General features: G+C 50.9%; 1 protein-coding gene across 1 annotated transcript in view; it reads left to right on the top strand.

The window, feature by feature from the left end:
- Positions 1 to 26,192, top strand: part of Col13a1 (collagen type XIII alpha 1 chain) — an 82,420-nt gene that overhangs the window by 6,739 nt on the left and 49,489 nt on the right. The window contains exons 2-12 of the mRNA XM_076917092.1: positions 1,513 to 1,539; positions 4,482 to 4,517; positions 7,898 to 7,924; positions 9,882 to 9,932; positions 16,679 to 16,714; positions 17,493 to 17,519; positions 18,505 to 18,531; positions 19,819 to 19,845; positions 19,938 to 19,964; positions 20,942 to 20,968; positions 23,922 to 23,987. Coding sequence (XP_076773207.1) covers positions 4,503 to 4,517; positions 7,898 to 7,924; positions 9,882 to 9,932; positions 16,679 to 16,714; positions 17,493 to 17,519; positions 18,505 to 18,531; positions 19,819 to 19,845; positions 19,938 to 19,964; positions 20,942 to 20,968; positions 23,922 to 23,987 — 330 coding nt within the window. The 5' untranslated portion in view covers positions 1,513 to 1,539; positions 4,482 to 4,502. The remainder of the gene's footprint in view (positions 1 to 1,512; positions 1,540 to 4,481; positions 4,518 to 7,897; positions 7,925 to 9,881; positions 9,933 to 16,678; positions 16,715 to 17,492; positions 17,520 to 18,504; positions 18,532 to 19,818; positions 19,846 to 19,937; positions 19,965 to 20,941; positions 20,969 to 23,921; positions 23,988 to 26,192) is intronic.

Here is a 26,192-nt window from a genome sequence, read left to right as displayed (position 1 = left end):
AGGTGTGTGAAATTGTGTCTGGATATTCAGTTCAATTCCATTGATCAACTCAATTCCATTGTCAACCTGTCTGTTTTTATGCCAGTAACATACTAGTTTTATTTCTATAGCTTTGTAATATAGTTTGAAATCTATGATAGGGATACCTCCAGCAGTTCTTTTATCGTTTGGAATTGTCTTAGCTATCCTGGGTTTTGTTGTTGTTGGTGGTGATGGTGTGGGGTGTGTTTTGGGGGGATTGTTTTAGCTATCCTGGATTTTTGGTGGTGGTGGTGGTATGTGTGTATGTGTGGACACTCACATGCATGCTTGCATGCACATATCTTTTCGTAGGAAGTAGATGGTTTGTTTGTTTTTTGCAATGTCTATATTATATTGGTATTCTGATAGGGATTGCATTAAATCTATAGATTGCTTTTGGTAGGATGGCCATTTTTACAATATTCGTTTGACTGATCCATGCAAGCTCAGCTCCTAAGAGTATCCCAGAAGTCTCTCCCTTCTTGGCATCTGTCAGTGTAGAAGCTAAGCATCCTTCTTGGGTCAGACCCATCTGAGGTCAGGGTCCAGATGTAGAAAGACACCCTCTCAGGATTTTGCAGGTTCCTAAGGGGTTTCCAGGATGTGTTGCTATGACGGAAAACATAATTGATAGAATAGTCACTGGATATTTCTATTTATTTATGCATTCACTTATTTTGTGACCGTCTTCCTCTGCAGCCCCTGTTAGCCTAGACTTCATTTTCCTCATGCCTCAGCCTCCCAAGTACCAGGATGAATCCAGGCTGATGCACGCCTAGCTGGTGTGCTTGGAGACTTTCATCTGTTAGGTTCTAGGAAGCAGGAAGGCAAGACAGCCTCCACCCCCACCCCAGTGCTGTGACTCGTCAAGGACTGGTTGGTCAAGGACTGGGTGATCTTACGAGTTCTTATGCCCCCAAGTAATTCCCACTGTCTCCCTCAGAATCCTCTGTGGGTTTTCCCCTTCTCTGCTCCCATGCTATCAGTATAGATGGAGTCTGTGCACCAGGGGCATCATAGCCAATTGCAGGCTCTGCCCTACCTGTCTTCTCTTCTGTGATGGAATAAGTAACACAGGTTCTGGCTGCCTCTCATCCCTGCCCTTTCCCAGTCAGGTCCAGTAGGCAGAAGTGGTACACAGGAGCTGAAGGGCTCAGAAATGGAGTGGGGTGGGGGAGGGAGCTGCGCTAATGAGATCCCAAGGCCTAGTGACCCTTGAGTCATGGGAGGGGACATATCAGCTTTCTGTCTCCTGTTCCTATTCCTGGGCCTGGCATATAGGAGATCCTACTTCCATGATTTTATGGATAGATGGCTGACCGAAAGGAAGCTCCCATCCCTGTTTAGTTATTAAAATAACGAGCTCCTACAGTGCAGAAGAATTCCCTGAGGTCACAGCTAACAGGGGAATGTTACCCCATTAACTGTTTATAACTCTGACCCAGAGAAATTAACTCTGGGTTAATTTCTCTCTCTGTCTCTTTGTTTCAGGGTCCCACTGGAAGACCTGGACTCCCAGTAAGTAACTCATTTCTTCTCTCTCTGCTCCCCTTTCAGTGAGCACTGATCCCAGGACCCATGGGCATTTCAAGTGCTCTCCCGCTGACCACACCCCAGTCCCCATTACCTACTCTTTCTCAGTCCATTGGCTGTCTAGGTTGAGTAGCCAGTTCTCACAGTTCTCCGCGCATGACCTTTCTCTGGAGTCTCTAATCCGTGGTTGAGCGTGAAATCACACCTGTGTCTCCACAGTAGAACACTGGAGAGTATCTGGGGTCTGTGGCTGTAGCTCTTGGCATCTCTCCTGGGGTATTGTACATGCAGACTCAGCAGCAGACCCTCCCAACATAGGAGCTGCTGTTCAGATAGCTCTGTAATGAAAGACTGGAGCAACTAGCCAGTCCTTGGGTCATTCCCAGCCTTCTTCATGGCAGATGACATTCAAACTACTTTTTCTAGTCTTCCTGTGCCTTCTAGGAAATGGTGGATTCAAAAACCTTTGTTTCTCCCCAGTAACCACAGGGACTTTGGGCAAAAGTGGGTAGAAGTCATGTGACTAGCCATCTTGTCACCTGATGACTAGTCACTTGAAGCTTTAACAGGTGCCGGGCATTCTGGGTATCCCCAGCCTTGATTTCTTGATAACTCAGAGGAAAAATAGTAATTGCTTAGAGAAGAGGGTATTCTCAGCTTCATTTTAGTGATGGGGAAAAAAGGGCTCAGCCTTAGCAGGATAAAATGCATACCCGTCTGAGTTTTAGTAGTGTATCTATCCCACCCCACTGAGCACAACAGCTTCTGTGGCCCATGACTGGCATTTATTTGAGTGCCATCTTTAAAGTCTTCTAAGACATTGTTCTGTGGGGTCCAGCTTCAATAAATAAGATGAAAATTGATTATAAATTCTGTGGGCTTTGGAGCAGGGCGTGGCTCAGGCAAGATGTTATAGCCAACTAGGGGGTTAAGATCACAGATGGTGTTTTGAGGTAGGGCACAGAGAAATCATCGAGGTAGGGTGTGGAAGAGATGCAGGAATTGAGGTGGCAGCTTTCAGGGGACACCTGTTGATACCTGTCTTCTCTTGGCTAAAGGCCACTTTGCACTGGATTCTAGAACCTTCTGAGGGTGCATTATACTTTAACTTTTGACCAGTCCAACAGCTTTTCAAATCAATGGCCAGTGACTTTTTTAGTAAAATACACATGCAAGAAGGCTCAGCCCCGAAAGCAGAGATTTTTTTTCCCAGTGCTGCACTCAGGAGAACGGTGACTGGGTCCGTGAAATCTAAGCAGGGGGATAGTCAGATGACCGAGAAGAATGTGGGCAGGTTTTTGTTTGTTTTTTTTTTTTTTCTTATAGCCTCCACCTTTAAAAGGCATTTAGGGGGCAATTCACAGAGCGGGGATGCGGCTGAGATTCCAGCTGCTGGCCTTTCCATGCTTGTCCCCAACATGAGCATTTTATGGTTAGGGCTGCAAAGAACATTACTTTCCAAGTGAAAGGAAAAATAATCCAACCAACACACACACACACACACACACAGAGAGAGAGAGAGAGAGAGAGAGAGACAGACACCCTGGAATATCATTCAGAAGCTCAAGCGTGAGTGGACAGTGAGGTTGCTGGAGCCAGGGCTGACAACAGGCATGGGCCTGGCACACCCATGATGGGAGGGGCAGATCCACTCTCTGAGGGTCTGAGCTTCCATGTGAAGGGTCGGGAGGTGACCCATGGCAGGTGCATGAGTGTTGGCTGGCCCTTTGTTAGGATCTAAAGGACGAGAAGTGTAAACATGTACATAGAACCAAGGTGCTGTGGGTTCCAGCTCTAGTCAATACCATTTTGCTTAACATTTACTAAATGCCAGGTTCTTGGCGTGAAACAGAAGCATCCCACGGGGAACTCGGCAACCTCAAAGCTCTCTTCCTGCATCTTCCATTCAATAGGCTGGTGTTCAGGGAGGACAGGGAAGCAGTCGGTGCTTACCACCAGCACTGCGCCATTCTTAGCAAAGGCACAGTGCTCTGCTCAAAGATGCCCTGGATCTTGACAATGCGAGCCTAACAGAAACTGACGGCGTTTCTCCTGCATCCCACATATGTCTTGGGACACCATTTGTTCCTTGATGCTTTTGGCCTCTTCGGGATCAGCAGATCCAGAGTCATCCCCAGGACTCCCCCCACCCCATACACATCCCAGGGGGATGTCACTGCAGCCAGGCATCACCTTACCTTCTACAGCCTGTTGTTCCCCATCCACTGCGGCTCCACCCCAGATTTTTATGATGCCTGCATGTCTATGATTACAAAAAAATATTTTCTGCTGAATGCGGAACGAGTGAAACTTTGTAAGCAGATTTCCAGAGCTAGAGGATGTAACCCTGGCTACAAAACAAAGTATCCAAATCCACATGCTGGAGCAGCCTGGGGTGGGGAGGGGGCAGGGCGGGACACCAGAGCAGGAGAGGGAGGAGCCGGGGAGCATGGGCATTACTTCCCTGGCTCTGGCAGACAGACCTCAGGCAGTCATTGGCCCTTCTGTCTTGCTCTGTGTCTTAAAGCAAGGATAATGACTCCTAGGTCCCTCCTGGCTATCACTGATGGGCCGAACAAAACAAGCCTAAGAGAGAAAGGGCCTCGGAGACAACTCCAGATTGAGATTGAGGTCCAGAATAACAACCTCCACCTACTGCAACTGTTTTCCCACAGCACTACACTTGAGTGCAGAAAACATAGGTGAAAGATGAAAGTCTGACTGGGCATTGAAGTCCTGGCTGGCCTTAGTGATGTCTCCTGGCAGGTCCATCAGTCACATCCACGTGACACTTGGTGCCACTCTAAATGTTACCCTACCTGCTCCAACAAAGCTGGCTAGCCATGTCCTCGAGTTAGGTATGCACAAGTTCGAGGGACACTCTGCCAGGTGGCAACCAGACTGACTATTTACACCTTCTTCATCAGGGGGACAAAGGTGCCATCGGGATGCCTGGGCGCGTGGTGAGTTGCCTCACATGTCCCTGCTTGGGGCGCCATCACTTGCTTCTCCAAGCTGGCTTGTCCTCCATGCATGGTGAAGTGCTGCATAGAGCTACTTCAGGAGAGCCAAGGAAGGGAAAGGGAAAACATCTTATTCCAGTCTCCAGACTAAAACACACCAGCATCTTGCAGTTCATCTGCACACACAGCTTCAGTTACTGTGGTCAGATATTTCAAAAGAGACCAACCACATCTTAAATTAAAATTTGTCATAGGTACAGATAGGAAAGACAGGTAGTACACATAGGGTCCCATACAAACCAGTGTTTCTGGCACCTACTGGGGGCTTAAGAGTGTGTTCTCCTTGGAGACACAGGAACTAAGTAAGTACTCTGTAGAAATTCACCGGATGTACAGGGGGATGGAGTAAGGCCTGAGTATCTCAAGGCATCAGCTGCCTCTGCAACCATCACCAGAGCAGCCACTGTCTCCTGTGGCTGTCCTCTATGGGTGGACACTAAACTAGAGACAATGAAGGCAAGGCTTGGTCCCAGGCAGTTCCTCCAGGTCTTCATAAGGATGAATTGCAGTTAATATTTCCTTTTGTGAAAGAGATGAGAGTGCTTGGTCGGAAGCTATGAGAAGGCTAGCTCCAGGCATTGAGTCCCTGGCACCTGGGCTGTCCTGTTAGCCTCAGGTTGAAGGGTGTCAGGGTTTGGACCAGTGGTTCTCAACCTGTGGGTCGCGACCCCCTCGTGGGTTGAATGACCTTTTCAGGGGTCACTTAAGACCCTGCACATCAGATATTTGCATCACAATTTATAATGGTAGCAAAATTATAGTTATGAAGCAGCAATGAAAGCAATTATTCGCCATCACCGCAACATGAACGGTATAAAAGTTCAGAGCATTAGGAAGGTTGAGAACCACTGGTCTAGACAGACAGAAGGCTGAGTTAGCAAAGAGCATCCGTACTTAGGATGGATATGGACATAGCGCTGCCCTCCCCGCATTACCGCTAACTTCCCACCTCCAGCATGAGCCCACCACCGTCTTTGCTAGCTTTGCCTGACCCTCACCGCTGTGCTGGCATTGGCCTTAAGCATGACTCTGACATCTGTGTATAAATCTGCGTGGCTGGAGCAAGCATGGAGTTGGGGTATGCAAAGTTCAGTTAGGCAGCACTTGCTAGTGCCGACATCTGCTGGGCAGTGAACCACAGGGCCTTCACGTCCCAGCTCATTCAGTCCTCCAGCGACTGCCTGGGCAGAGGCACGACCTCCATCCCACCCCCCAGCCCTCCAGGTGAGAAAGCCAAGGCTGGGAAGGTAAATGTCTTTCTCAAGGCTCCCCACTAGGAAATGAGTAGGCAGACACTTGGGCACAGGAAACCAGGCTGCAAACTTGTATCCTTGACCCCGGAAGTCCACCCCTAGCATCAGAGCTGAAAGTAGGAGCTGACCTTAAACGGATGCCTCAGAGGCCTAGAGTTTGGTCCAAGAGCTACGTGCAACCTGTGAGTTGTGAGGCCACCTGTGTGGTGCTGGAGGGTGGTGGTGGCGTGTTTCACACTAGTTGATGTCATTTTGCCCAACAGTTACCAGATTGGCATAGGCTTTCTCTAAGTGGTATCTCACAGGCACCTCAGCAACCTCAAGGCTCTTGTCCCCTGCCCTCATCTGCCCCTCCATACACACACTCAGCAAGGCTTGGTACCCAGGGAAACTAGTCAGTACACACAGCCAGCAGTGTGCCAGTCTTCAGTAAGACCTAACAGAGTGTGGGAGTCCTGATCCCCTCCACAGAGTCTCCACACTGATTCCATACGAGGACACTGGGCACTTTGCCTCCCGTATCTGCTCCATCAGTCTACCCGTTAGACCCTGGGTCTGTATATGTTGTCACTGGGTCCCACCCAGAGATTGCAACGTTACCTTAACCATCCTTCCTGGAGCCATCCTTTTGAATGCACTTAAGTCTTTGCTATTGCCTTAATGATCCCGTTTAGTGGGCAAAATCTACCCAGGAAGAGGGTGGAGTTGCTTTTGTACCCAAGCCAACTGGCCCTCCGACCTTGCTCCCTAGGTGACTGTTGGGAGCTTTTCCCTGCTGGGTGCAGCAGCTGGCCTGCAGGAAGTTCTGCTGAGTGCAAAATGTACTTCCGGCTCCTCCTTCCTGCCCTCCCCCATCAGAGCTTCCTGTGTGGTGGCAACCAGGATAGGTAGGGGGGCCACCGGAAGCCTCCCACCTCCTGTGTAGAGCTCTGCTCCAGCCACTTTGGAACTTCTCACTTTTGGTGCTATTTTAAACTTGGGATGGCCCATTTGGCTGCTCACTAGGGAGCCTGGCATAAGCCACTTGATAAGGATTGTAGTGTTCAATGACCAGGTGTGAAATTCCTGAGTCATTCCCATACATCACCAGAGGTGGCGCCACTGGCCTGTTGGGAGCTGCATAGAGTGAGGCTGCCTACCACTGGCCACCGTACTGATAAAGGATCCAGCTTTCTTCGTACTCTTGACTTATCCAGCATCCTTGCATCTCCCACCTCCTACCACCTCTGCCCCCTTTTTTTTATTTCATAGTTCTGGTGACTCAGTGTAAGAGTTTGAGCATAGGAGGCAAGCATCCTACCCCTGACTTTGGTCCTCAGCCCTCTTTAGACTTTATCTTTGAGACAGGATCTCACTGAGTTGTCCCTAGCTGGCCTTGAACTCAGCCTCTAGCTCAGACAGGCCTTGAACTTGTATCCTTCCTGCTTCAGTCTCCCAAGCCGCTGGGATTACATGCCTGAGCCATCCAAGCCCAGTAACCTCTTTCCGGTTGTCCCGTGTCATCCTGTGTCATGTCCCCCAATCGGCCTCCCCCGCCCCATGCCTCAAGCTTTCTCTCTACCAGGAATGGGTACCCTTAATGGTTCCAGTCTCACCTCATTTCACAAGTCTCTGTACTTGGGACATAGAGGGACCTTCAGAGCTCCTGGGGTTCATGATCACTGACCTTGGGGACTTCTTTCCAACCCCACCCATGGCCCTTTGGATGTGGCTACTCAGGAAGATTTTTCTAACTGAGTTAGGAATCTCCCTCCCTCTCTTCTTCCCTCCCTCCCTTCCTTCCTCTCTTCTTCCCTTCCCCTCCCCTCACACACGCACCACTTGGACAGGGTCCCTTGTTTCTCTCCTAATGATGGAGAACAGCTGGCGGTGCTTGCTGGCCGAGATGGTTGTCGCGTGTCTGCATCCCTGTCTTGTGCTGTGTTTCTTATTTCACAGTGATTTCTTTTGTTCAGTTGCTGTGCCATTAACATGGATCCTTGTGTCTGTGTCTGTCTCTCATCCTCTTTTTTCTCTCCCTGTCTCTCTTTTCCCTGTGCCCTGTGTTTCACGGGGCTGCCTGCCCAGGGTGTCAAAGGTCAACCAGGCGAGAAGGTGAGTCTTTGCTGCCCCCTCCACCTTTAAACCAGCCTTCTCTCTCTCTCTGGGAGGCTTTTAAGCTAACATTCTCTGAGCCCTGGGATGGAGCCCTGGGATTCCTAGACAAGGCCTCAGCTGTCCCAGCTCAGTAAGTCTGTCCTCCTTACCTTAACCGCATGCAAAGGGCCCCACCGCTCTGATTCCTAGTTGTGGGCTGTCACCCACTCCCATGAAAAAGAAACTGGCTTATCACTGCTATGTAGCTGGGACTACCTAGGGGGAAGCCCAGAGTCACAGAGAGGTCTCTCTACCCTGTCTGGGAAGCCAGAAGCCAGGTTGGGGGAGGAGACATCCTGAAAGAGCAACCTGGTGAGTTCTGGAGATTTCAGAGCCTATCCAATCAGAAGAGAAAGTATGGGGTTTGTCTGGAGTCCCCAGTAGTAACATGAGCAGGTTCCTAGTCCTCAGCTTTTCTTCCCTCCTCAAAGACACTGGCCATGTCAGTGTTGTCACTGTTGTGGATTTTTTTGTTCTGCCTTTAAAAAAAAAATGGGAAAGGGTTTTGGTTTGTAACCTAGGCTAGCCTAGGAGCCATTGCGTAGCCAAAACTGACATTAAATTAACAAAGATCTTCCCACCTCTATGAGCTGAGAGCTGGAATTTTCGGCAGGAACCCCCACCCCAAAACACACACACACACACACACACACACACACACACACACACACACACACACAGAGTTACTGCCCAGATATTGCAACTGAGTATCCTGTCTTTAAAGTAGCAAATGCTGACAGTAGTGGCAGCTCCCCAGCGGTGGGCAGGCTGTGAGCATTCTTTTCTATAGGCTCAGGTAATGCTGACGGCCCTTCCTGGAAGCTTTACTGTTCCTCTGTGCATTAGGCCCAGAGAAGGAAAGTCACATGGGCATGGTCACACAGAAGGTGGCAGAGCTGGAGAGGAGCCCTGAGTGCCAAGGCTGAAACTACTGATCATAGGACAGGGCGATTTTCCAAGTGGATATTTGTCCCATCCTATAGGGTGAGACACATCACTTTCCTCAGACCACACGTGATTTTAAGCACCCAAGTCTTATCCCATGAAATTTCCATATGATAGGAATGTTTTCCCTGCCATAGTTTAAGAAATGAACAAAGAAATTAGTAAGCTTGTCCCAACTCATGCAGTTGCTAAGGAGCAGGGTTTCCCTTCAAAGTATCCATTTGCCTTCAGCCATGTCTACTTCACAGTGCTACAGTTACTAGTTCCAGATTACAGCTACCTGTATATGAGGCAGGACATTTTGAAGGACTGCAGACATTCCAAGCTCCAGCTCTCTCGGGCAGGCTGTGTGAGCTCAGAAAGCTGCCATGACTTTAACTCAGGGCCCTGGGCTTTTTCATTCCCTGCCTGCCTGCCTGCCTCTGCCCCAGATTCTTACACATCCACACCCTTCACTTATCCAGCTGGCTCAGCCACCTGTTATAGCCCCCAGGGCTTCCAGCCAACTAGCTCCAGGCCATGCTATATGGGCGCAGCATAGGCTCAGCCTTCATCCTTTTGGAGCGTTCCTTAGGGCATCCAAGAGTATCCGCCTTTGGCCTCAAGGCTGCTGGCCCCATATAGCCAGGATGTTGTATGTCCTGATCATTCATTCATTCGTAAGGCGAGCTGCCAGGTGAACTGGCTGGAATGTCACTACTGAGCCTGCCTTTCCTTGCTTCTCAATGTCATGGATGCTGCTCTCTTGGACTTCCAAAGCCCACTGTCCTTTCCCGTCTGCAACTCTTCTCAGCTCCCCTGTGATGTTCCAATGACTGTCTTTGTGTTCCCCACTTCCTGCTGATCTCTGGCCTCCCTTTGGTCTATGGGGGTTGGCATCCCTCTTCCTGACTGCCAGCTCCCCCACCCCCTTTTACATCAGTCCACCCCCCTCTATCTACCCTTCCACACATTCTCTGTCTCCCCACAGGGTGCCCCTGGAGATGCGGGGATGTCCATCATCGGGCCTCGAGGCCCCCCTGTAAGTTGCTGATGTTATGGGGCTGGAGGGGGCGGGTATAGAGGTTGGAAGAGTTAATGAAAAGAGCTTTGGGGGAATAAGGGTGAGCCTTGGCAGGGGCCTCTGGGTGTGGCCATCCCATGTCCTGTGGTCATTCTTGTTGGTTCTCAGCATTGCTGTTGATGTTAAGAATTGGGCTGACTAAATAGACCTAAATTATTGCCTCCCCCGCGGGCTCCAGAACCTAGCCTTTAGCCACAAAGCTCCGGCAGCTGGGAGGCAGGAAGGTGGTTGCTTCTGTTTACAAGAGGGAAAAGTGCCGCCTGCTTTGAGCAAGCACCCCGGCTTTTCTTTGGAACTAATCTTGGCCTCCCGAAACCAGGAGCAGATGGCAAAGTCCAGGTTCACTGACCCCAGCACCCACTCCTGGTTCTGGTGAAGCCCCAACCCACCCTCCCCATCCTCACTGTCAGTACCAGGTCCTCTGAGTTACCTAGCACACCTCCTGACTTCCCTCTGGCTTGCTTCCTTAGGGACTGCCTGGGATGTGGGTGATGGATCCAGCAAGATAGTGCAGCTTTGCATAGGAGGACAAGTGGGGTCCCCAGGTACCTGGTCACACAGCTTCAGTGAAGCCAGTGCCAGCAAGGGAGCTAGAATTATTCAGCATAGCCTAGCTGGTCTCTCCCCATAGAGGAGAAGGGGTTTGGACAGGCTCCTGTGTGGCCGTGGACCTCTCTTGTTCTGATGAGGACTATGTGGAACCTGTCACAGGGAGCACAGTGAAACAGTGGGATGCTGGGAGAGTGTAGTAAGGTATCATCTACATCGGTGGCTCTCAACCTTCCTAACGCTGCGACCCTTTAATACAGTTCCTCATGCTGGGCTGACCCCCCAACCATAACATTAATTCCGTTGTTACTTGATAACTGCAGTTTTGCTACTGTTATGAAGAGTAATGTGAATATATGATATGCAAGATACCTATATGTGACCCCCAAGAGTTCGCAACCCACCGGTTGAGAATAGTTGGCGTAGAGGACCAGGAGGTCACGGTGACAGGCACTAACTACATGCTAGGCCTCCAGCACAGGCAGGAGGTGTCCTCCCCCAACTCCAGAGCACATCATAGGAGGAACCTGGGACTCTCATGACTGTTTTGATTACCAGGCTCTTAAGTGAGAAGTGCAATTTTGTCCCAGTAGCCCCTTTCAACTTGAAGTATCACAGTATATAAAGGGTATATACATCTTTAGGGGGAGATGATGGTCCTTGTTGGTGTCTCCAATGATTCATGACACTTGGTGTCCTCGCCATGCCCAGAGTCCTCTGACATTGGCCACTGATCATCAGGCATATGGTCAAACCACCCTAGCTGAGTGACACCAAGCTACCCCTCAGTTGCCCCTGCTGCCGCAGCCTGGTGGGAGTGGGAGATAGACAAAAGGTCTGCTTGACACGGTAAGAGCTGAGGTCAAGTAGGCAAGCCCTCCGTGGCAGCCAGACACGTCTTCTGTAGCAGCCGGACACACGGGAATGTGTAGCCTGGCTGAGAATAAACATTGCTCACCAGAGCCAGCCTTGTTGTCCTCAAGGGCCACCTGCCCACCACTCTTCTGGAGCCTGATCAATAGTCCAAGCAACAGGGGCCATCCAGGTACCTGGAGAAGGATAACTCCCATTCCAGTGGCACAGGGCGTTGGGACCCAGTGTCTGGGTGTCCTCATGGGAGCCCCATGAAGCAGAGTGGGAGGCTGGACCCCCAAGGGGCACTAGGCAGGTCATGGCTAAACAAGGGATACCTGCATGTCGAGCTGCCCCGCCCCCAGCTGCTCTTCAGAGACTGATAGGAGGAATCTGAACTCCCTCCCTTCAGGTAGCTACACCTGCTGAGTGTGTCAGGAACCTAGAGCCTGCCAGGCACAAGGGAGATGATAGAAACCTGACTGTTTGCCCTCCAGGCTCACGATGGCAATCTCATTGGCCCTGACAGTACAGATAATGGGTGCTGTGACAAGGAGTAGTGGGGACATGGGGGAAGGGAACCACTGGGCTCAGACCATGTTCGGATGGAGAGGCTGCAGGAAGAAGGGATAACTGGCCTGCTTTCAAGGTTGGAGCCCACCCAAGAAAGGAGGATGGGGGTGGGGTGCCAAGCTCCTTAATTGGGAGAAGCACCTGGAAAGGACTGGACCAGAAAGAAAGGGTAAGGCTGGAAAGGCCAGGGAGGGCTTTGTGTGATGGACTCGACAAGATATCCAGAACCGTATCCCTAGGTGTGCAGGCCTTAGGGTTGTGTTGAGTCGATGAGGGACATAAGGATGTGCAGCTTAGGGAGAGGCTGCCCCCTGTGCTCAGCCAGGAGCACATTGAAGGGACGTGACTGGTGGGTGCTCTTTAAATGCCCAGGGCCACAAAATATACGTTACTGTGTTCATGTTAGCACATGCATGCACACATGCATGTGTGTGTGTAGGTGTGTATACGAGTGCAAGTATGCAGGTGTGCGTGTGTGTGTGTGTGTGTTTGTGTGCATGCACACCATTTGGAGGTGACCACGGGTGAGTTTTGGTGACGATAAAGATAAACTTTAGAAGAGAGAAGTCATCATAGACACCCCACACTCGTGAGTCACATAGTACATGGCGGTGCCCTGCCCAGGAGGAGGAGCAGGTGCTGCCAGGGGAGGGAGGTGCCTTAGAACAAGATGAATTTCAGAAATGGGTGGATGAAGTTTATTTTCCCTTTTCATATATAGATCCTTTATCCATCAATGTAATGTGTGTCTCATCCTGGTGAACGCTAGTGGGTTGTCCATCAAATACTGAACTTCATTCAGGAAAGAAGTAAGTTCATGACTAAAGGACAGGGCAGTGGAGACAAACAGCTAGATCAGGAGAGAAGGACCAGGAACAAAGCCAGGGGCCGTGGGAAGATGGTTTGTGAGAATAAGCTTCATTTAAGAGTAGAAAGAAAACCAGGTAGCGGTGGTACACGCCTTTAATCCCAGCACTCAAGAGGCAGAGGCAGTCAGATCTCTGGGTTTGAGGGGTTTGAGGCCAGCCTGGTCTACAGAGCCAGTTTGAGGATAGTCAGGGCTACATGAAGAAACCCTGTCTGGAAAGACATAAACAAAGAGAAAATAATAGAAAAAGAAAGGTGGATTGTTCTGGAATGGGACAGGGCCTGTGGGAAAAGGTAAATGGAAGGTTTGATTCTATGTAGTGTGTGTGTGTGTGTGTGTGTGTGTGTGTGTGTGTGTGTGTGTGCGCACACGTGTGCACGCATATATCGTGTGAAGATCAGAAGACAACTTCATGGAATCCACTCTCCCTTCCACCTTTACGCGGATTCCAGGGATCTAATTCAGGCAATCAGTTGCATGCCGCGAGGGCTTTACCCACTGAGCTACCTCCCCTGCCCTCGATTTTTTTCCTGATCCTGAATCTATCCATCCACTCTATCAAGACAGATTGTCAGTGAATAAGATACTAGGTGTAATCTGGGAGTGGTCGTGTGCACTTAGGAGATAGAGACAGGCAGTTCAGGAGTTCAAGGCCAGCCCCAGCTATATAGTTGATTCCAGGCAACTTGAGCCACTTAAGACCCTGTCTCCAAAATCCAAACCAAAACAAAAGGAAAGAATAGCAACAGAAGACTAAGGTGTCAAAGGCGAAGCCACAAATAGTGGGAGTAGACTACGAGCAAGTGTTTTATCACTCCCGGTGAGAAGGCCCCTTTGAACATGGCAGGAAACCCAGAAGCCACAGGGAAAGTTTCTCTGTATAATAAACATGACCATCCTAGGTGAGTGAAAACACTATGAACCCTTCAAAGACAAAGGGTGAGTTGTGTGCCCTCTGCAGGGGACCGGATCAGAAAGGATAACCTAACAGAGAATAGGAAAAGCCAGACATTGCCTACCATCCCAGCTACTCAGAGGCTGAGGAAGGAGGACCACTGGAACTCAGCACGAGTTCAGGGCTAGCCTGAACAACATAGATCCTGTCTCAAATGTATTTGCCTGTTTATAATCTTTACATAACGCACTGTTACATAAATAATACATAATACTAGGATAGCATATTAAATATACGCCATAATAATATGTTACCTCGAACAGCCAGCTCCCCAGCTGGAATCGGCTTGACCAGTGAGCACTGGGAGAGGCCATAAGCTCAGCATAAATTGAGATGTAAATTACAGTCCAGTTTCAAGACTCCGCAACTGCCTTCTCCCCAACCTCTCCAGGAAGCAGAGTCCCATTTCCTTGTGGTCGATGACAACATCCCCCTAACCCCATCCCCATCCCTCCAGTCTTGAAAAAGCCCTGGTTAGTCCTGGACTTGGCCCTGGCTTGGAAGGATGCACCCTGCTTACCGGAGCAGGCACTGTAATTAGTGGACCATGTGATTATCTTAGCCACGTAAATATCAGCTGAGATGGCTATGAAGATGCTTCTTGGAACCGTTCTCTCCTGACCTCTTCCCTGGGCCTCTCCATGTCCAGAACAGTTACAGAAAAGTTTACATTGGGAGGTTTCAGAGATTACATTGCAATGGTTTCCGGGTTTCTCCTTAGGCCTATTCTTAGCACCACTTACCCTTGAGAGGAGAGAGGCCAGAGCCCTCTGACATTTGAGTGGTGTCTCCGAGCTTTTGCCTTTGGATACTTGCCACGAGTCCATCCTGAGCCTGCAGCTGACTTTAGGCAGTTTCCCTGTGGACCAGCACCCTACCCTCACATGGCAAAAGGTCCCATACCACCCGGCCAAAAGGGTGACATGGTTTCTGTGCTGAGCTTTCTGGATACTTCCATCCACAGGTCCAGAAAGGATCCAGTGAGCCTAGAAATATGTCAGGGTCACAGCACGTGAGTCAAGAGAAATTGTCCCCTGAACGGGACCTTGTTCCTGACCTTAACTAAGATGTCCAGGGATCCCAAGACACCCTGGGGAAATGACTCAGAGAGTAAAAGCAAACAGTGAGCCCCTGAGTTCAGGTCTCCAGCACGCACATTTAAAACCAGGTCTCTGACCACAGCACCGAAGATGGAGACAGGAAGATCCCCGGAAGTCACTGGCTAGCCCAGCCAAATCAGTGAGCTCTGGGTTCAGCAAAGAGATACTCTGTTCTTAAAACTTACAAGAAGAACAATGGAATAAGCATTTGGCATTGGACTCTGGCTTCTAGGTTTATACCTACATATACATGGGCACACACACATGAACATGTACACTCCTGCATACAATACATACAAGCAATCTAGCTGGTTTCTGGTACCTCCTCTGGTCATCTTAATTGAACACACACCCAGTAGTGGAGTTTCTCTTTCAAGGGGCATTACAAGCATAACTGACGGTAGTTCCCTAGCCTGATGAGATTACATAGTTATTCCCATTCCAGGGATGTGGAAGCTGAGGAGTGGGTATGGGGAGTTTGGACAATGGCTTAATGTCACACAGTTATTGATGAAGGCAGGATTAGAACTCAGCCTGCCAGACTCAACAGTCCACACTTGCAAAGAGGCTCTGTCATGTAAACTGAAGGTATCTCAAGCTGAGAGCTGACGTGTCTATCAGGAAAATTAGGTAAGCCACTATTCCTGAGCAGACAACAGAGGCATAGAAGAGACAGTAAGAGAGATAACCAGGTCTGTACAGCGATGCAGGAGAGGATGGCTTTCTCTTTGTTAAAAAATTATGGAGGTGTACTTGTGTGCCCCTTTAATTTCAGCACCTAGGAGGCTGAGGCAGGTGGATTTCTGTGAGTCTGGGGCTAGCCTGGTCTACATAGTGAGTTCTAGAACAGTCAGTTATATGGTGAGACCCTGTCTGGAAAAAAAAAAAAGCAAAAAACAAATTTTTATTACATGGTGTGTGTGTGTGTGTGTGTGTGTGTGTGTGTGTGTGAAAGTCAGATGATATTTGCAGAGGTCAGTTTTCTCCTCCCAGTGTGTGAGTCCCGGGGATCAAACTAAAGTCATCAAGCTTGGAAGTAAGGGTTTTTACCTGCTGAGCCATCTTGCTGGAGCCTTGGCTGGTTATGAGTGTCAGGGAATTCTTACTGGATCCCGAGGGGCATGATGGGGCTTTAGGCTTCTCCTCTTGTTTCCCCTTGGCCTTCGGGTTATCCTCGCAGACCTGCAGCCACAGTGTGTTGTTGCTTGGGAACCTAATTGATAGCCCCTGGGCTGTGACCAGGAAATACACTTCTAGTCTCCAACTGCCTCCCCCAGTCTGCAGTCTAAGGAAATGAACCTAGATGTCTCTCCTCCCCGCGAGACATGGGGATCCAGAGAATGCTCAGCTGCTGGGAGAAGCCCGAGGAGCAGGAGCAATCTGACCCGTTCTAGCTTGAAAACATACATGTTGGCGGTCTCGTCCTACAGACTTTGAAGCCATCCTTAGAGTGGTGGCCATGAGAAACGCCTGTAATTAAAGAAATGGACCCAGTTTTGTTCCAGGACTTCTGTGCAGTTGAGTAAACCGCTCATTGTTTTGGCAGTCCCATTGGTCTGGGGTCTATTTACATGTCAAGGCTCAGCATGCCCAAGCACAGAGGAGCATCCCAGGCCACATCTAGAAGTAGGCTCAAAGGATGCAGGCTGTTTCCATCCCTCTCTCCAGCCTGGTTCCTGCAGAAGCTCTGCTACATGTTCCCTTTCTGTCCTCTCCATCCTAGCCAGCTCACAGGTGATAACAGAGAGTCAGGGATGGGCTTGGCTCCACCCTTCCTCCCTCATCCTCTATGCTGTGTTCTTTTCAGGGCCAGCCTGGTACCAGAGGCTTCCCTGGATTCCCGGTAAGTGAAGAGAGCTTAGGTTAGCAGAGATAGGTAGGTCCTAAGCCTGGTTGGGTTAAAGTGTATCGCCAAGATAATCTGAGGCCACATTTCCCCTCCTGATTCCCAGCCACTGAGGACCAACTCTATAACCTTTCATGGGCCAGTAGCTCAGGGCTGGGATCCTGCTACAAGAAAGGACAGAGACACCCATATAGATAATAGTGGTGGCCAGGCAGGAGCTGAATGAGTGAGCTGATACATCCCATTTGATGCCAGGATACGAACATAGGCTGGTCCTAGAAAGTGAGCTGATTGACTTCTGGTCAGGCTCTGAAGAGAGGGAGGCCTGTCATGGAAGCAGTAGTACAGTGGCCACTGTGGCCACCGGAGTATCCTTTTACCCTTGCCAATGGAGCCTTCAGCTGCTTCAGTGCTGACCAACATTAACTTTCAAGAAACACTGTGGAGACAGGAGGTGGTGGCACATGCCTTTAATCCCAGCACTCAGGAGGCAGAGGCAGGTGAAGCTCTGAGTTCGAGGCCAGCCTGGTCTACAGAGGGAATTCCAGGACAGCCAGGGCTACACAGAGAAACCCTGTCTTGCAAAACAAACAACAACAGAAAGAAAGAAAGAAAGAAAGAAAGAAAGAAAGAAAGAAAGAAAGAAAGATACATACATACATACATACATACATACATACATACATACATACAACGATTAATTCTGTGCCCAGGCTGCCTCCTGGGCAGGGGTCCTGGGAAGCTTGGTTTTTGCATCCAGTCTTTGTATTTACAGGGTCCCATTGGTCTTGACGGCAGGCCGGTAAGTGGACTCTTGGGGTAAGTAGACCCTTGTGATGGGCACTGTCCCACCTCTGACCAGCTCAGTCACCTGGGGTTCCTGGTCCTCCTATACCTCAGATTATTGGAGGGTATTTCCCATAGAAAGAAAACTTTCCAGGAGGGCATTGTTAATGGGAAGGGGAAGAGGAGCTATTTGAATAAGTCATCCCTGACCCCAAGTAGGCAATCACTGTAGTCAAGCTGGGTATTCAGTGTCCAGAGCAAAAGTCACCCATAGACTTTGGTGGTTCTGAGTGGCTCCGTGAGATCAGGGGTCCAGAAGGACAAGGAGGAAGCAGGAATAGCAGAAAGGTAGACTGAACCAGGCTGTCTCAGGACCACCAAAGCGCCCAGGTATCTCCTATTCTCCTCAAAGTTGGGGTCCCCTCCACAGCTGAGGCTCCATATGCATACCTGGGTCCCCCTCTGGTCACTATACCCCTTTGGCCTTGGTGTCCTGGTCCTAGCATTCAGAGGAGTTGGAAGATGGCTGCCCCTCCAAAACTCTTGGAGTCCCCACAAATGCAGGCACTGGAGATGTAATGTACATCTCTCAACTCTTCCTCAGATAGAGGGTACCATCTCAACTGGGCACCTGGGCACCTGCCCAGCAAGCCACATGTAGGCCAGAGGCTACAGTGGTAATGTCTTCTCACCAGAAGGCCAGGTATTGCCCCCACAAGCTGTCCTGGGTATATGGAGTGGATGTAGCTGGAGTCCAGGGAGACACTGTCACCTGTGCTTGCCTTTGAAGAGCAGGTGATTACAAGTGTGGCTGGGAAGGTGAAAGGGGAAATGGTCCCACCTCTGGCTCAGCCAGCTTGAAGCTCTAAGTGAGAGGTGATCATGTGACCACGTGAGAGAGGAGAGAAGCTAACCTCAAAGATTAGAGAAGAGCATGCTGGAGCAGGCAGGGTGAGGGACTTGTTGTTTAAACAATGTACATGAAACCCTTTTCCTTCCAGGGCCACCCCGGACCTAAAGGGGAGACGGTAAGCCCCCCTACTTCCTTTCCTTCACACGATAGGTAGGGGACAGCCTTGTCTCTCCTACAAAGGGATAGAGCCTGCCTGTCACAGACAGCAGGCCCTAGATCCTCACGCCATACAGGGAGAAGTGGCAAGCTTTGTCTCTCCTGCACAGGAGACATCCAGGGTATCAGGCAAGCAAGCCTTTTCCAACAAGATGATCTAATACTCTCCAGGTTGGAGGTTGGGGGGTGTCCTAGGAGATGGTGGCCTTTTACTTTTCCACAGTGGCTTCCCCTGAGCTGTTCTCAGACTCTCCAGCCCTGCCACTGTGAGCCCACTCAGAGTGTCCTAGTTTCAAGGTAGATCCAGTTAAGTCGGAAGCAGGAGAAGGACCCTTCTCTACATTTTACCTTACTGAGGTCACACGCACAGATGCCCAGGGACCCAGAGGACTGGCACTCAGGTGGTTCCCCACAGGCCAGCATAGGCCTAACAGCTACCTCAGAAGCTCAGGCAAGGGTTCAAATTTACAGTGTGTTAGACTGGAAGTGACCAGCCTTCTGTGGCCTCACCCTGAGCGATGTGTGAACACTGCTCTTCTCTTGGCACTGGGAGGCAGAGGTGATACCCAGCCCCTTCTCCTCTGGCCCAGCAAAGGTCTGCAGAGCCTGCCCTAGAGGGGACAGCCCACACATGCTTCTGTCCTGTACATCAGCATGGGCCTCCTTACCCAGGACTTTGGAGCAGTCTCCTGAAAGCTTATCAGTCGCTGAACCCTACTCTTCCAACAGATAAGAACAACCTTGACAGAAATGCCAAGTCCCATCGTGCCTCCAGGGAGCTCAAAACATGGGTTAGGGAATCTGTCTTGGCTTCCTGTCTGTACCACAGACCTCACACAGTGTGTCTGCAGCACTGGCCTAACCCACCTATGCCCCCACCCCTTTCTGGTTCAGTGACCAGGAGAACAGGAAGCAGGCTGTGCTGGGGTCTCCTGAGACCCTAGGTGAAGTATACAAGTAAGGTCCTTCAGAGCAAAACACCCCAACACCCACGCCTCCCATGTAGAGGGGTCTTTGAGATGTCAATGACTGGAGGAAAAGGCGAGGGGACCAAGGAGCGATTGGCCACACCCACTGAGGCTTGGCATAGACGGTCATCCCATCTGGACTTAGGTCGTCATGACCTGTAGGACTTTGGGACAGTCTGAGAAGCTCCTAGAAGCCCAGGATCTACCCCCAACCCAACCAGGCATGTGTCTGTGATCTACCTACCCACTGACACCTGTTTTTTTTTCTTCTCCCGCAGGGCCTGGTGGGTCCTCGAGGACAGCCGGTTTGTAGATCCTCTTCCTTGTCCCCAGCAGGGAGGTTGGGGACCATGTGGCCCAGGAATGAGCCCTAACAGTCATTTCCTTCTCTTTGTAGGGACCTCAGGGACAAAAGGGAGAAAAGGTATGTGCCATTGAGGTACCTAGACCTGAGCCTGGGCCAAGCCTTCTGTCAGGCAGAAAGAGGTCACAGTGGCCAGAAAGGGGTCGTGGTAGGCACTTGCAGACCTGAGGCTTTGGGGTTTTTTTTTTCCCAAAAGATTTATTTATTTATTTTCTGTGTATTAGTGCTTTCTCTGTGTACATGGGTACCTGGGTGCCAGAAGAGGGCATCAGATCCCATTACAGATGGTTGTGAGCCACCATGTCATTGCTGGGAATTGAACTCAGGACCTCTGGAAGAGCAGCCAGTGCTCCTAACTGCTGAGCCATCTCTCCAGCCCCCATACCAGACCTGAGTTTTACATAAAGCCCATAGGTGCCCAGTGTGTAAGAGAAAAACGGTGACACTCCCCTCCCAAACCTGTCAGTCTTAAGTTTGGTTCCCACCTGCCGCCCAGCAGGGCCCTTCACTCTACGGTATGAACTTATGACCTCACTGGTCTGACTTTTTCCCAACCTCCTCCATATGCTGTCATTCACTTTCTGGCCAAGATTGGTAGCTTTACCCCTGGGCAGTGGTGCAGGAGCCTGGGACTGTTGGCATAGAGGAGGTATTCCCAGAGCCCTGCTAGCCATAAGCCATCATAGAGTCTGTGCCCCCCCCCCCCCAAATCAGGACTCCTCTCTAGAGCTGCTGGGTACTAACCCAGGGTTTGGGCTGACAACGGGGCTGGATATAATTCCTAGTCCTACCATCATGGTAGAGGGCCTGTTGTGGGGGGTCCTATCCCTGAACCCCATGGAGCCTCCTCTGGTCAGACCCTAGGGGGTTCCTCCTATTGCCTACTAGATACAAGGGAAGGGGGACCACTATATCTGCCTCAAGAGGGCCAAGGCAGAGCAGTGGTACCAACCAGTGAGGAGATACATGGTGTGCTATGGGTGTACAGATGCCCCCAATGAACGCCTAACACCTCTCTCCTCCTCTCTCCTCCCTAGGGTCAGTGTGGAGAGTACCCACACAGGGTAAGTGATACTTCAAGCCAAGGGTGCTCTGTGGTCCATCCTGAAGCCCAGCCACTACTAGGGTTGGAGGGTGGGAGAGTTGGGGGTTGGAGAGTTGGGGGAGGAACCTGCAACCCTGTGTAAGGCGTTGTCTGCTCTGCCCTACAGCTAACCATGACTTGGTTTCAGTACTGTGTCTGGAGGTCATTGTGTCCATTTGCAATGGCCTTGTTTGTCTGCTGAACAAGTGTCCGAGAGTCTCTTGAATGTGTGTGTCACTTTGCCCTCTGTTGGCCAGGAGGGGTGCCTGGGTCTGTGTGTGCCTCTGCCCTGTGTGTGGTGTGTGTGTGTGTGTGTGTGTGTGTGTGTGTGTGTGTGTGTGTTGTATGCGCGCGCGTGTGTGTGGTGTATGCGTGTGTCTGTGTATTCGTGTGTGTGTGTGTGTGTGTGTGTGTGCGTGTGTGTGTGTGTGTTGTATGTGTGTGTGTGAGGGGGTGGGGGGTCAGTAACGAACAATATGAGGGACTTCTGAGTTAGCCGTGGTTTCAGATGCCCCACATCTCCAGGAGGGGAGATCATCTGGTATCCTTTGGGGCAGTGTGCATTTTCCCTGTTAAGAATACAGGAAGCCTGTCTCAGCAGGAACATTATGGTGGGGGTAGGGTGTTTCTGGACTGAGATGGCTCCTCCCCGACCCCTCCTGACCCTGACTGTTCCTGGCTTCATCTAAGTAAAGGGAACTCAAGGTTCACTTGTGTACTGACAGCAGAGCTCTTGCTGGGGACAGAGAGGGACAGAGCCCTGTCCTTCCCTGTCCCTGATTCCTCCCTGAAGCCTCAGTGGAACACAGTGAAACAGTCTGTAGACCACATGTATCACGCTCAGGCCTGGGCAGCAAGTATGGAGAAGAGCATCTTAGGTGACCTTCCATCCACGGGACCTCAGTGTACCAGAAACATACAATCTGTTGTCCTGGCTGCTGCTACAATTGGGCAGGGAGATCTTAAGGGTGGAGTCTACCACAGACCCCCTCACTCTACCCCTACCCCCAACACAGAACAGGCTCAGGGTCTCTGGGAAGTTGTGGCTATTATGGCCAGCCTCTGCCCAGCCTCTCAGAACACAGAAAACTATGACAAGTCTCTGACATCTGGGTCCTTGGATCAGAGAGAGGCTATGCTAGGTTTGGTGTATAAGAGGCCTCACAGGCAGAACTGGTTTGTCAATGGGATGTGCTTCGGGGCTGCAGGACCCTGCTGTTCAGACCGGTCCAATCCCGAGACAGCACCAGAAGGCCAGCTGTGTTTATTTGAAATGATAGTCTCGCAAGATGGTTTTACTATCCAAAAGAAATACAGCATCCCCCATCCCTATCCCCTTCCCCACCCACCCAGCACAGAGACAATACAACTGCTGGAGCTTCTGCAGGGTGCCATCAAGCTTGGAGGAATGCTCAGGTTGGGGAGAGCCGGCTCTCTGCCCCTCAACCCTGCACAAGAACAGAGGAGACAGTGATAGAAGGTTCCAGAAGCATAGTCTGAGAACTGCATTCAGGCAGGGATAGAAGATGTAAATACCCAACTGGCAGGCAAGTTGACTTAGAAGAAACTGTGAGTGGGGAAGCTAGCAGGTATGCAGAGGTGGGGGGATAGATAGAAGGGTTGATAGATCTCAAAAGAGACTGGCCAGCCCCTACCTCTTGTCTAGCAGGAAAGGAAAGGGCTGGGCAATGGATGGGAAGCCCCCTGGTATCAGGCAGGGTTACTAGGAGGGCCTGTGGGCTTTCTCTTGTTCCATGTGACTTCATCTTTGCTGCCTCCCAAACCAGGAGTACCCAAGCGGCACGCTTGCAGCTCTGCGCTCCAACCCGATAATTCCCCTAAAGGTTTGTCGGTTCTCGATGGGCTCCAGCCCCTCTTGGCTGAGACGCTTCCTGGACACAGAGCTCAACACTGCACATCTCTGGGCCCCAGCATGGGAGGATGGGGCTCTGCATGGCTCAGTGTGTGGCAGCTGCCCCTAGAGGGTAGAGCAGGTATAACCTCTGGAGGACCCCCAGATGGGCTCCTCGCTGTGTTCTCAGCAGAGATGGATGGTAGTTCTTAACATCCAGCCCTCCCCCAAAGCCTCCCGTGAACTGGGGGACGGCCCTTAAACATGGGTGGTTGAGCCCAAGGTCTTCATATGGGTTCTAACCTTCAAGCCATTTCCTCAAGTTCCGCCTACCTGAATAGGAAGACAGACGGCAGCAGAAATCACCGCAAATGAAAGGCCGTTAGATAGTGTGATCAAAAGCTGCCTGTCCCCCTAGAAGTGGCTGGTCGTTCCCAAGGCATCTTTTACTGAGTGTGCCAGTCCCCAAGTGAAGCCTCAGCAGCACTTACTGTGTGCTACACCAACCACACCCTCAGCCAACCCAGCCCCGGGAGCCAGGCTTAGCCTCCCTTGACCATGGGCCTCAGATTTGCTGACATCAGCCTTTTTTTTTCCCCCACCAAAAAGGAACCCACAGGGGACCACACGCCAGCCTGGCTCCACGCACCAATTTAGCTCATTCTGTGGGCTCTCAGTGCCCAGCCCAGTAGCCGCTGTCCACCCAGCAGGCCCCGGGTGGGGCAGTGCAGTGTTGGGTGGTATATCACCCGGCCTTGAGTAGCCTGGTGTGGTTCCAGAGGTGGGCTTGGCCAGGGAGAGACCCTCTTCTGGAACTCACAGGGGCTGAGAGCCAGTCTCCAGAGCTGAGGAAGGATGCTTATAAGAGAGCCAAAGGCAGGATCAGCATTGTGGTGTCTGTCACTTGAGCTGAGGCTCAAGGGTGCCCTTCACCTAATCTATCCTACTGCCATGTTTACACTGATCTCTCCTCTTCTTCTCTTCTCTCTACTTGACCTTCTTGGTGACTTCCTGCATCGTTCTGAATACCTGCGACCTCTGGCCTTTGCCCTCTGGCCTTCCAACTCATATCTCTCCTCAGCTGTTGCCTCTCCTCAATTCAGTGCGGCTGGCTCCACCCCCAGTCATTAAAAGGCGGACCTTTCAGGTAGATACCATATGGGGCTTCCCCAGGGGCTTGGCACAAACTGGGGGTCCTGACAGGCCAGTTGGGCTATCCATATTATTAGAACCTTCTGCATCTAACAGTTATAGTAAGTTAGACTGACATCACCCGGGTGATGCCTTAAATGTGGGAATGAATACACAGCACACATCACAACATGACGCCTGACGGGCACCAACTACAGGCATTCCGACATCCATTTTGCAGGCCGACTTTAAGTCTTTCAGTGGGTCGTGAGGCAAACGCCACTGACTTTATTCTACAGACACAGAAATAAAGGCTCAGAAAGGTTCAGTACGTTGCCTGAGGTCACGGCCCATAAACAGAAGAGTGAGGATTTACACCCAGGTTCTCTATCTCTTCCCAGTGTGCCTCAGCTCTGGAAAATAAGAATAGGCACAGTGACTGTGATAAAACTGAGGCTCACAGAACGACTCCCCCAAAGTTACAGGAATGGCAAGAGGAGCCAGGTCTCTGGTGCCTACGCTCACACTCTCGGTGGGACCTTGGACACACAGCCTGCTAACTGACCATGCAGAACCTGGGTGTGAGGAAGGAGAGTGTTTGGAGAGCAGGCTTGACCCACACCCAACACAACGCCTGCTTTCCTATCTTCCTGCCTTGCTGCCTCCAAGGTGGGTTAGCCAGGAGCAGGTCCCCAGGGACAACGGGCAGCTTTGTCCCTACAGTCTGAGGTCACATGAGGCCAGGGGCTGCCTGTCTTACTTTTCATCTGCCTTCTTTGGCTCAGGTGTCTCCAGGGCCCAGGGAGCAGGGAGTGGCAGGGTCTTGAGCTACTTGCCTGTTGAGTGCCATAGCTCAGGAGCATGGATGCTCACGTACCTGACTGAATAAGACTGAAAACTCACACCAACGATCAGCTAAAAATACAGGGTCACATGGGCCACGTGCAGCCTGTTAAGTATTCGGCCCATTCCTGTGGGCTACGGATCACATTACCCACCAAATCCTCGAGAGCCTCCCAGGACTCCCAGGGCTGCTCAGGAGGCTGCTAGCTGGCCAGGCCCGCTGACTGCCGCTCATCCTGCTGCAGACAGGCCCTGCTTTTAGGGAAGCTAAGGTGGTGCTTCTAAACACGCCCACCCCACACCCCCGAGCACAGCTATCGTATAGCCCTGCGTGCACTAGCCATTCTTTGTTGGACATTTACCGAGGACTCTGCCTAATGGGTTGTAAGGGGTGGCTCAGCTGGTAAATTGCTTGTCTGACAAGCAGGAAGAGCCAAGTTTGGATCCGTAGGCACATGCTGGTAATGGAAGCCCTAGGATAGGAAAGACTGGAGAATCCCTGGGACATTCTGACCAAGCCACTTTGGCCTAACTAGTCATCTCCAGGTCCCAGAGAGAGAGAGAGAGAGAGAGAGAGAGACCGACCCTGTCTCAAAAGAAATGACGACACCCAAGACTGATGTCTGTCTTACACACATACACACGCACGCACGCACGCACGCACACACATACATACACACAAGAACCATGCATGATTAATCACATAAACTGTATACCAGCTCCCTGTGGGGCCACAGTTTTCATTTCCAGTTAGTAGAGGAAGACCCTAGAGCGGTGGTTCTCAACGCGCCTGACGCTCTGATTACTTATTAATACAGTTCCTTGTGTGGTGGTGACCCCAACCATAAGATTATTTTTACTGCTACTTCATAAATGTAATTTTGCTAGTTATGAATCGTAATACGAATAGCTGATGTGCAGATAGTCTTAGGCAGCTCCTGTGAAAGGGCCATGCAGTCCTCGTGAAAGAGTCATTCGACCCCCAAAGGGACCATGACCCCACAGGTTCAGAACCACTGCCCTAGAGGGTCATGCCAAAATTTTCTGTACTGCCCTGACCTGGTTTCCAAAGCAGAGCCAGCAGGAGTTGACCTCATGGCTGCTACAGATTCTCTGGGGAGTAAGGGTTTTATACCGCCAGCCATCACGGGACATGAGATGGCTTACCCACTTCCTATTGATAAATCTGTATTGATTGTACACATTATGCAAGATGGTCTCAGGTCAGCAGAAAGGGGAAGCTTGTGTAAGAGCGGATGTGTTTAGCAGATGGTGCTGGAGCCCACTTCCAACGTGTAAGGCGCTGGCTGACGAGCTGCTCCAGTGAGCAGTGAGCCAGATGAAGCTCGTGACCTCTGACCTAGGGTCTCATTTGATC

Source organism: Arvicanthis niloticus, chromosome 20, assembly GCF_011762505.2.
Source record: "Arvicanthis niloticus isolate mArvNil1 chromosome 20, mArvNil1.pat.X, whole genome shotgun sequence".
Classification (NCBI taxonomy): Eukaryota; Metazoa; Chordata; class Mammalia; order Rodentia; family Muridae; genus Arvicanthis; species Arvicanthis niloticus.
This window is presented reverse-complemented; position numbering and strand designations above follow the sequence as displayed.